The sequence below is a fragment of the Lactuca sativa genome, chromosome 8 (assembly GCF_002870075.4).
Source record: "Lactuca sativa cultivar Salinas chromosome 8, Lsat_Salinas_v11, whole genome shotgun sequence".
In the NCBI taxonomy this organism is placed as follows: domain Eukaryota; kingdom Viridiplantae; phylum Streptophyta; class Magnoliopsida; order Asterales; family Asteraceae; genus Lactuca; species Lactuca sativa.
The window spans coordinates 20,912,564-20,924,595 of record NC_056630.2 but is presented as its reverse complement, the minus strand read 5'-3'; the positions used below and the strand labels follow the sequence as shown (position 1 = coordinate 20,924,595).

The following is a 12,032-nucleotide window of genomic DNA, read 5'->3' as shown; positions in this document are numbered from 1 at the left end:
GTAATATTTATGTTTTCGTATGAACCTATATATATATATATATATATATATATATATATATATATATATATATATATATATATATATATATATATATAGGGAAAAGTGAATATACCCTTAAGGGTACCTAAGGTTGTGTACCCTGATTATTAAAACTACGTAGTTTTGATTATTGGGTTAATTTTCTAAATAAAACAAATCCTTAAAAAAAGTATGCAGGTTTCCTTACGTGATTACATTCCTGATTCGTTCCATATTCAAGAAATCGGATTCAACTAAAATCGAATGATACAATCTGGAACCGCAATTCAGGGAGCTGAAAAAAATTACAACGAATTGAAATAAAAAATAGAAATTGACAAGGAATCGACTACGTGATCACGTTCCTGATTCGTTCCATATTCAAGAAATCGGATTCAACTAAAATCGAATGATACAATCTGGAATCGCAATTCAGGGAGCTGGAAAAAAAATTACAACAAATTGAAATCAAAAAAATTGTAATCGACAAGGAATCGATTGCTTCCCCTGTTTTTTTAATTCGACGGCTTCAAAGTATGTGACTTTCCTTGATTCTAATCGTTTGTTTTTTATATCAACTAATTATGATGTTTCAAGGTTTGTATTTTTTGTTATTAATTGGAATCGTTTTCAATTCATACATGTAGTCCTTAATTTCAATTTTTTGGTCCTGTGTGCGTGCGGTCTGCAATGCTGCGTTTTTTTTTTTTTTTTTTTTTTTTTTTTTTTTTTTTTTTTTTTTGCTGCTGCTGCTGAAGATATATACCTCATTGCTAAACACAGTTTCATTGTTTATAGCTAGTTTAGGCAATTCATTATTCTAAAGAGCTAACTTCATGGTGCCATCTAAAGTCTATATTTTGGGGTAACTTGGATGAACTTGATCCAACTTATTGCAAACAATGAAAAATTAATAATAAAAAGTAACAAATGAATTGAATATGAAGTCATCAGTTGTAATGTATTTTAACGAATGATTTTTTATGTTATGAGCTGTAATGTATTTTAATGAATGATTTTTTTCTGCTCCGATTCCATGGAAGCCAATTAAGGTAAATCATACAAATTGTAATTCACATGAATTCATACAAATTGAAATTGACAAGAATTCATACAAATTGCAAATTTTTGTTATTTTGTTTTTTTATGTATAATGTTTCCATTATATTCAATATAAAATAATTTGGTGTTAATCTTTTATTTGGAAATATGCATCGTTGTCTATTGCAGACCACAATGAGTGAAGCCGAAGCAACTAATCAAGCTATAGAGCCATATATAACCGAAGATAGTGACACAAATGATTACTTGGAAGCAACATATGAATGTGAAAAAACAAATAGTATCGGTGAGAACATTGAATTTGACGAAGATGAAGTTAACAAAGAAAGTATACTTGGAAAGGTTTTTGATACACCCGATGATGCCTATACATTTTATAATGATTATTCATTTTTACATGGCTTTGGTATACGTAGAGATGACACAATTAAAAATCCTAAAACAAATGAGCCTTTTCGGAAGATATATGTATGCAACAAAGAAGGTTTCAAAAGGATGGACAAAAATGCTTCAAGTGAAAATGAGAAAAAACGTCGTAGAGATGTTAGAACCGGATGTCAAGCAAAGCTTCGAATAACAAGACAGGAGGATGGAAAATGGTTGGTGGACTCGTTTAATGACACACACAATCACGACTTGACCATGACACCTACAAAGGTGATGAAGCATCGATCTCATAGCAGTTTCCACCGTTCAATAGAAGGTAAATCTCTTATGGTGCAATTTGGTCAAGCAGGGTTGAAACCTTCTCAAATTAAAAAGGCTGTTAATACAATGAAAACCTCAAATATAGCTGATGTTACTTCAAAGCAATGTGCTGATGTCTTATCTGAGCAACGAAAACAACATAAAGGAAAGGAGTTTTATGGACTTATAAAACATTTTCAAGATAAAACATTAGTTGATAGTGACCAGTATTTTGTCGTGGATTTGTCTGATGATGGGTATCCTAGAAATATCTTTTGGGCTGATGGTAGATCAAGAGATGCTTATACAAAATTCAGAGATGTTGTTGTGTTTGATGTCACTTATATGACTAACAAGTTCAAGATGCCTTTTGCTCCCTTTACTGGGGTCAATCATCATGGGCAGTCTATACTTTTTGGTGGAGCATTGCTTGAAAATGAAAAGGAAGAGACATTTGAATGGTTATTTAAACATTTCCTCAAATGTATGTTTAACAAGTATCCGAAGGCAATTATAACAGATCAAGACAAAGCAATGGGAAATGCAATAAAAAAAGTGTTTCCGAAGACTCGGCATCGTTTCTGTTCATGGCATATCATGAAGCATGAAACCGAGCACCTTCGATCGTATGTTTCCCGTTACAGTGATTTTCAAGAAACGCACAAACAATGGATAAATAGCGACACCATTGAACAATTTGAAGCAACATGGGAGGTTATGCGTAGTAAGTATGAACTGGAAAGCAATTGTTGGATTAGTGACATGTATAACCAACGTATACATTGGGCTAAACCCTTCTTGAAAGATACTTTCTTTGCTGGTATGACAACAACCGGACGAAGTGAGAGCATCAATTCATTTTTTGATGGATTTGTTAATTCGAGGACCATGTTGAATGAATTTGTTGTACAATACGACAAAGCAATTGAGTCTCGAAGGGCCGCTGAAGAAGATGAAGACTTCAAGACTATGAACTCGAGGCCGGTTCTTTCTTCAGTGCATCCAATCGAAGCAAAAGCAGGTCAATATTATACTAGAAAGATGTTTGATACTTTCAAAAAAGAATGGACCGAAGCTATTACCAATTTGACTCATGAGACTATAGGAAAAACTACAGAAGAAAGCACATATCGAGTTGGGCAATTGGATGTTGATAAAAAATATTGGCGCATTGTTACCTTTCGTTCTTTGGATCAAGTTAGCGTCACATGTTCCTGTGCTAAGTATGAGACAAATGGGATTTTATGTAAACATAGCCTATATGTGATGAAGAAGAAGCATGTTAAAGAACTCCCGAGTCACTATATTTTACCACGATGGACCCTTAATGCTAGGTACAAACTAGGTAGTGATAGTATCAGAATCGGAGAAATGAATAATGAAAATGGAGTTAGTGCGTACACACTATGGTGTGTCCGTTCAAATTTTACAAAACTAATTGAACAAGCTAGAGACTCCCCTTCAGAGATACAAAAAGTCAATACGCTATTGATAAGTCTTTTAGATGATCAAACAAATCGAAAGAAATCTATGTCTTTGGAGAATGCATCTCAAGGTTCTTGTATGGGAGCTTCGCAAATAGATATGATGCCACAGTTATCTGTCCGTGATCCTCTTGGTCCAACTACTACAAAAGGGCGTCCTAAAATTGCTAGTAGAATCAAGTCTTCTTTAGAAGCCCCCAAAAAACGAACATGCTCTTACTGTCAAAGATTGGGCCATTACGCTACTAGTTGTTTAAAAAGAAAGGTTCTTATTATATTAATTTAATATTCATGATTTACAACTCTAACAATTATATTAACAATTATTTATTTTTTTCATGGATCAGGCGGATGAATCCTTGCAAGATACATAATGATGAGACATGTTGTTACTATAAGCAAAAGAAAAAGTAGATGCTTAATGACATTCTTTTTTTGGTTAACTACACCTTTTCCATGTTTTACGCACAATTGATATGTGAATATTATAGAAGTTATTGATGTTTCTTAACAATTTTAATGTTTTTGAATGAAATTTCTTGATTGTTTATGATTTGTGTGTTTATAACTGAAATTTGGCTGCCACAATTTGTTTATAACGAAAGTATGAGGGTATTTTGTGAAAAAATGAAAGTATGATGGTATTTGGTGAAAAAAACGAAAATATGAGGGTATTTTTTGAAAAAAAATGAAAGTATGATGTTATTTGGTGAAAAAACGAAAGGATGAGGGTATTTTGTGAAAAAAATGAAAGTATCAGAGTATTTTGTGAAAAAACAAAAAATTTAGGGTATTTTGTGAAAAAAAATAGTACGAGGGTATTTTGTGAAAAAACAAAAGTATTAGGGTATTTTGTGAAAAAACCAAAAGTATGAGAGTATTTTGTGAAAAAACGAAAATTTTAGGGAATTTTGTGAAAAAAAAACATAGTACGAGGGTATTTTGTGAAAAAACAAAAGTATTAGGGTATTTTGTGAAAAAAGTAAAGTATGTTGTCGTTTTGGGCTAAATATGTAAATTTGCTGCAATTACAGGTTAAAAACGAAAGTATGTTGTCCTTTTGGGCTAAAAATGTAAATTTGCTGCAACAACGGGTTAAAAACGGAAGTATGCTGCCATTTTGGGCTACAAATGTAAATTTGCTGCAATTACGGGTTAAAAACGAAAGTTTGTTGTCATTTTGGGTTAAAAATGTAACTTTGTTGGTATTTCAGCTCAATCCACAAAATACATGTTTTATATACTTTTTGTCAAAACATCCGTAAATCTGTTATTTCCATCCATAACACTTGTTGAGCATGCGAAATATCATCTATTATGATCAATAATCAAATACCATTCATGGATGTTTGGTTCATAAAAAATCGCATATATAAATACACAATGAGTAAAGTGACTTGAAATGACAAACAATTATTCTAAAAAATTGCTAACCATTATTCTAAAAAAATCATCATCTTTTTTTCTCTTCAAGGTTTTCTCTTTGAAAATTGTTGATTTCACTTTACTTGAGAAACCCCCCCATGATATCTTCTATCTTTGCAAGAATAAAACACTCAACTTCTTTGCATTTGGTCTAATTGTTATGTTATGCCCAATATACCTCCGGGTAAACAAACAAACAAATGATACACAAGCAAATGGGAAGCAATCGAGGGTTAATCCAGCTGATATCTTCTGGCTTTAAGTTTATCACAAAACCAAATGTTATGTTATGATATTTGTAGAATAAAATGGTGATCCATGTTCATAGTAAAGATAAATAAACAAACATTTCCAAAACTACCCCTAATGTTGGATAGCAAAAACAGATAAAAATTAAAAATTAAAAAAAAAAAAAAGTAAAAGAAATTTGTTCAACCTGAGATAGAAAAAAAAACAGAATTTTTTCATTAAAAAACTAGAAAAGACAAATTGCAAGAAATAGCAATGTAATTACTCTTTTAACCAATAAAAACAATGTACATTACGTATATTGGTAATTAGAGTAAAGTACTGTCGCTTTCCATGAAATCCATCAAAAACTAGACCTCGGTTTACCAATACTGGCAGTTTCTGAGTGGATTCCATGTTTATGGAACCACCTTCCTTGCAGACCCTATCAAGAACAGTCAAGAAATCCCTCACCACCATAAATATTCTAAAAGGCTGAGCTTCAAATTTCACTGAGTTTCCATGGAAATACTTAGTGATTTCTTTGACTACAGAAAGTGACACCTCTTCTTGGGCATGAATCTTGATGACCTCCTCTTGTGCTATCCATTCCAGCAGCTTTCTTGACATTTGAAAGACCCGAACTCAAACTAGAAACAATTTGAAGACCAAGTTTCTGGCATTGATTGCCATCATGGTTAGCACTTTTGAGCACAACTTCTAGCAGTTTTAGGAACATCATGTTGTTTTTAAGTTCTTCACAAGCAACCTGATTTAGATTGAAACATTTGGGAGTTATTAAAACACGAAATCAATGAATATTGTCATTTACAATTGATGTTAAATAGAGCTATGGTGTTTAAAATTTACCTCTAGAGTTTGAAACAACTGTTTGAGGTATTCCACTTCTGAATCAAAATTGGAAACAAAGAGCATTGCACCAACTCTTCTAAATGCAAAAGGCACATCAAGAACAGCCTTGACAAATTTCTCAGCTGGACCAATTTTGAGAGGTGAATCGTCTTGATGTTCTTGAAGTTTACGTTCTTCATCTTTTGTTGGAGCCATCTTCATTAAACTTTGAAGGAGCACGGTGCCCAGTGTATCTGCATTGCCTGTATAATCGGTGCATAATGTGATTGATACAGTGTCGTTTATAAATTATGGTGTGGTGTAAATAGAAATGAAGAAGCTCACCTTCTAAAAGTGCATCACAAACTTCCTCAGTTGTCACGCTAAGTGCCCTCAATGAGATTGCGATGTTCTGAGACTTCTTTGGATCAAGAACTTGGTTTTCATGGTTGATTGTTGAGGAAAGAATCTGGCCCCAAATCATAACATGAGAAGAAAAAACAAAAACATATAAGGAGGAGAATATCGACAGGTTTCTTACTTAAAGGAGCTGGATTTGAGGTGATCCCACACCATTTAATGATCAGAGCTTGCTCTCAATTTATCCCAATGAAGAGGTTTTAATTTTGGTTTTGGGGTTTTCTCGTTTGTTTCAAGATTTTCTTGATTTATCAGCAACATTTCTGTAGCAGAAATCGCTGGTTGATGGCTACATATAGGCACATGTCTTGCAGGTTTGATCAAAACCGGTGGATTCAGCCGAGTTGCTGGTGGTGGAGTTGTGCGAATTAGGGTTTCTCTGTGCTTCGTCGGTGGCTGCGGCGGTAAACCAAAATTGAAGCGAAAGCAGGTCTAAATATTAGCTAAGGGAGCTTAGATTCCAGTTTCATTCGTGGTCGTGGCGGATGCGAACATCGGTGGGTAAAGGAAGGGAAGAAAATTTTGTTCTTGATGCATCAGTGTGTGATGAATGAATCGACGGTGACTGTTCTTTTGTAGGTGTAGCGAATGAATGGAGGAGGTGTAATACACGGTTCTGATGAAGAGAGATAAGGGAGGAGGAAAAGGGGACGATGGTGGGTAAAGTCAAACAAAAATAAAAGGAGTAAAACATCAAAAGTCAAAACTACGTAGTTTTAATAATCAGGGTACACAACCTTAGTACCCTCAAGGGTATATTCACTTTTCCCATATATATATATATATATATATATATGATGAGTTAGGCTCATATGTGCATGAACATCTATTGTGTAGACATGTGGATGATGTTATTATGTGAGAATAACTAAGAGAATTTATTGTTTGGTTTTTCTTATGATTTTTATTAATTGAATCGTCTATAATGATATTATGGTTTTTTTATTATTTTTATTTTGTCAGAATGTGTTCTTGATAATCGTATTCTATAAAAACGATACTTGAGAACAAAAATGAATTTTTTTTTAGTGAGAATGCATGATAATAACGATATTTATGTGAGATTGAACGTATTTACATTACCAAATAACATAATCTCTTAATTATTTTCATAAAATAACAGTGTCCACACACGTCTATACAATAGATGTCATCCACATTTTAACCAAACCTTATATGAGATGATGTTCTGCTTGTAAATGTTATAAACTAGTTGCGAGACTCATGTATTACATGTGTTAATTTAAATAAAAGTTAAATATAAAAGTCAAAATATTTGAGAACTTTGAATTTATAAGAAAAATAATGAATTATTATAATGGAAATATTTTTTATCTTTTAAATTTAAACAAATACTTTAAATAAATAAAAGAAACTAACGAACTTTAGTATTGAGAATTTTAAATTAAAAAGCAAGTTCATTAATGAAATTGATATCCATTTATTACTATATTTATTACAATTATTACATTAAAATATTATGTGAAATTTAATAAAATAGAAAAAACTCATAAAATGACATGTGGAAAAAAAAATAATTCAAAATAAACAAAAAATGACATTTGACAAATTGAATGAGAATGTGACAAGTGACAAAAAACATTCATTTATTAGAGAGGATTTTACAACAAGCTATAAATTATATGCGATGGTGTTGTGCTTGTAAAGAGGCTTCTAGTCCAGCGGTATCAAATGTTGTCCTCCCTCATTGAGGTCAAGGGTTCAAGTCCCACTATGGGCATATATGGAATAATTTAAGATAGTTTAGTATATATTTGTATTTGCCGTTCAAAAAAAAAAAGATATCTAAGATTACAAATCTTTGTAAGCAACCATATATTCTCTTCCACTCTAGAATTCTGTTGGAAAAGATTTAATCGAATAATCTGATGATTGTTTGAGATAATTTCCCATAATATTTAACACTATATATTCACTGCAATGTACTTAGCAGGAATGAAGATACCTAGAAGAAGTTCAATAATGAAGGAGAAGGGATACAAATCAAAATTTTCAAACACAGTTGTTGATGCAATCGTATTGGATGCTGATGATGATTTTAAAAGTGTTAAAAAAGGTATTCGAGAAATTTTTTTAGAATTTGTATGATATCAACATTTTACTATTTTTTATTTTGATGGTTCATATTCAAAAAGCACGTTCAATTCATCAAACCCTACACATTCCTTAATTGGTCGGCTGCTCACACATAAACTCCTCCGTGCAACTTCCACCAACCCTACAACACTCGTGTATGACACTGGATCCTATAGACAGTCGAATACTTGATTCTAACCTATGTTTTTCATCAAACAAGAACATGAAATAATGCTAAACCAAACATTCTCAGGCTATAGAATCTTAGTTATGTACAACTATAATACATACACTGAGCCACTAACAAGAAATAATCCTAGGCTATCTGGCATCACATATCAGACAATTCTATCATGTAATTCATGAAGATCCCTAGCCTACCACTAGCATTCTATTCTACCATAAACATAATATCAAATAACAGTGTGGGTAACTTAGGGTATACTTTCTTGCTCCGAATGACTGTACACATCGCATCCTTCCTTGGTTTCTCTTGAAAACAATTTTGAAAACCATTAAAAAAAACTTTTGTAGTTCCCTGGTTTGAGTTTGGATTCACACAAATTTTAATCCAATTTTCTCAAACCAAGGCTCTAATACTAAATTGTAACACTCTAAAAATCATAAAAATTTAAAACTTTTCAAAAACAACCATTAACCATCATTGTTTACAAAAAAGGAACCATCGTTTTAAAGTAAAGTCATGTCAGAGTGTCCTAAAAATCAATATCATGAAAATAGGAAGATGTGCACAATCAGGCCTTTGCTTTCCTTTGATCCTTTAGAGTACTTGAAACAATAAACTAAAACTGTAAGCCAAAGTTTAGTGAGTTCCTCAAAGTACCATCACACAACATAACAAACAAAGCATGCAAATATGAGCCTTCAGCCTGACTGGATTGCCTCGTAGGGCCTACAACCTATCTGGACTGCTCTACAGGCCTTAGGCCTGACTGGACCACCTCGCAGGGCCTACATCCTATCCGGACCGCCCTAGGTGTCTTGGCTTGCAGTACAAAGCAGAACCACCTCAACCCAACCACAAATATGTTGACATATATAACAAACAACATAAACACAAAACCAACAAATATAGATATCCATATAGTTCCACTAACTAATCCTATACTAGCATATCGCTATCCTATAACCACGATACATAATCTAGTGGGACGACATTGGCGCCTTCGACCCACGAGTACAGTGACAAAAGATCACCTCTCAGTCTGAACACAAGCTGAATAAAATCTTTGCTTCGAAAATCATCTCTAACTGACACCTATTATTCAAAATATTGCCTAACTTAAATTGATACCAAATTACTCAAAATACCCTTTGGTCAAAATTGGTCAAACTCAACAAACCGGCCGACTCAACCCAGCCTCGTACGCGGGGGCGTACACAATGTGTACACGAGGTGTACTCTGTTTGACCGAGGAGTCGAGCATAGACTGCATACGCGTAGCGTACCCTTTGGTACACCCATCGTACGTACCTGGTCAGCCAACCAACTCATTAAGTTCTTAATACTTAATCCATAATGTCCAAATTATAGATCCAAGTCCCAAATGTTGTCCTTGACCATAAAGTTTCCAACTTTATGGTCTTGCATGGCCATTAAGTGCTTAACACTAAAACCCCCAACATCTTAAGCCATTAAAGCAACCAAACTCATGCATGGGGGAGAACTAAGAGCCAATATCATATTTTTATCACTCAAACAACCTAAAACGTCCAAAAGGAAAACTCATTGGGCCTAGGGTAGCTCATACCCAAAAGAACCAAAAATATGAGGCTAATAAGCATATAGTTTTAACATAAACAAGATCTAGAGATAGGATCATCAAGTTTAGAACTTTATACCTCAAAATGAAACTTGGAGGTGAGGTGTTCCTTGATCTATGAGGCCTTGATCTTCCAAGTTGGTGCCTCTATCTTCTCCTTGCTTCAAAGGCACCACAAAGATACAGTTTTAGGCTCAAAGGAACACACATAAGAGATTAGGGTTGCAATGGAGGCTGGTGAGGGAGTGAGCATTTAAGATTTAATGATGTTTATATAGGGTCCAAACCCTAAAAATTAGGATTTGAAGATCTCGCACGTAAGCCCAACATATGTGACCTCGGGCTAGAATTACAAAAATGCCACTATGGGCCATTTTGCAAGCTTTCTCATACATAAGGGCTAAAATGCAATAGCTCTTCATACTTAGGGTTAAAATTGAAAATACCTCATCATCAAAATGTTACTTGGATCCATATCAATACATAAAAAGAGAAGAATTTATGTAGATATGAGAGAAGCCGATATTATTGATGAACGAGAAGTGATTCGTACAAAACAATAACGAGGCGAAGTGGTGAAACCATGCATGACATGTTTAAGGCCATATAAGGATCATTACAGGTCGACATACATGGTTAAGAAATCTCAGGTCTCTAAAACCATGTGGTTTTTGCATGTAGACCATTTATTGAAGGTGCTCATGAAGAAATAAGTTATTCATATTAAGTTGGTGAACCGACCTGTGATAAGAGACAACAAGATAGAACCATATGAATGGTGAATGGTTTTACAGTGGGACTAAATGTCTCATCAATTAAATTATTGGACTTTGACTCTTGTCATTATCCATAAAATGATCTTTATATCAGGAAAAAGAGCCATTCATATTGTTTCTTTTTAAATAACCAAATGGAGTTAACAATATTTTCCTTATCAGCCGAGGAGAAAACATCGAAGAATTTTTATTAGTAATAAATACATTAAACCCATATTTCATTGCATTAAACAAGTTAGAATCTTTAACAACTTAGACATAATTAATGGGAACTATAGATGAGAAATCAAAATGAACGTTGAGTCTTTGAATGAATTCGATTATATCAAGCTTAGGGGTAGTCATAGGATGAAAGAATGTGGTTTGAGGATCACCCAAGGGGTTGTTAGATTGATTGGGAGATAATGGGACAACCAAGTTCGAGCTATTAAGAGGAGGTCTAGCACTAACCGAAGTGGCTGTAGGAGACCTGTGTATTACTGGAGGCGGAACAGAGGCTACTACGAAGAAACCTCGGTAATGGGGACATTTTGAGGCAAAGGGTACAAATGGAGGGCGGAGAAAGTGAAAAGACCAAGGAATGGATCATTAAGGTCCTCAACAAACATGTATGAGTGAGGGGTAATGACTATCATGGAACCAAACAGGAAGATAGATTCATCAAAAATCACATGTAGTGAGATGATTATCTTGTTTTTTTTGTTTCGAATTTTCAAAAAAATTAGGGGTTTTAATCAATAAAATCAAGGAAGAAATTAAGTTTTGAATGGAATATCAACGTTGAAGCTTTGAACAGAACCCAAACTTTAATGCTTTGAATTAAATCAACCTATTCCTTTTCGATTGGCGAATAATGATGAAAATTTCAACGAAGATGATGCTTTTTTCATGAAGTTTTCTTGGTAAATCACATCTTTTGTAAACTACGAAGATATTCAGATTTTAGATGCATATCCACATTATGTCAGTTTAATTTGTTATTGGTCATCAGTGATAGCCACTAGAGAAGATGAATGAAGTGGAATAGGACATGAAGGGATGGTGGTCATTTACCAAAATAAGAATATAAATTTTTTGAATAGATTAGAAGACTTTAGTTTAAATCTTCGTCAAAAAGAAGAAACTCAAACCTTTTTAGGTTTGTGGTTTTCTAAAAAATAAACAGTCTACAAATACTAATGTCTATTGGGTTAATC

General features: G+C 33.5%; 1 protein-coding gene and 1 pseudogene across 1 annotated transcript; one reads left to right on the top strand and one right to left on the bottom strand.

Moving 5' to 3' along the window:
• Nucleotides 1-1,257: 1,257 nt before the first annotated feature.
• Nucleotides 1,258-3,628, top strand: LOC128127659 (protein FAR1-RELATED SEQUENCE 5-like). Its single transcript, XM_052766316.1, has 2 exons — nt 1,258-3,519; nt 3,602-3,628. The coding sequence occupies exons 1-2, from the start codon at nt 1,258-1,260 to the stop codon at nt 3,626-3,628; spliced, it is 2,289 nt and encodes a 762-aa protein (XP_052622276.1).
• Nucleotides 3,629-5,123: 1,495 nt separating this feature from the next.
• LOC111893293 (formin-like protein 1) lies at nt 5,124-6,243 on the bottom strand (annotated as a pseudogene).
• Between the last annotated feature and the right edge of the window lie 5,789 nt (nt 6,244-12,032).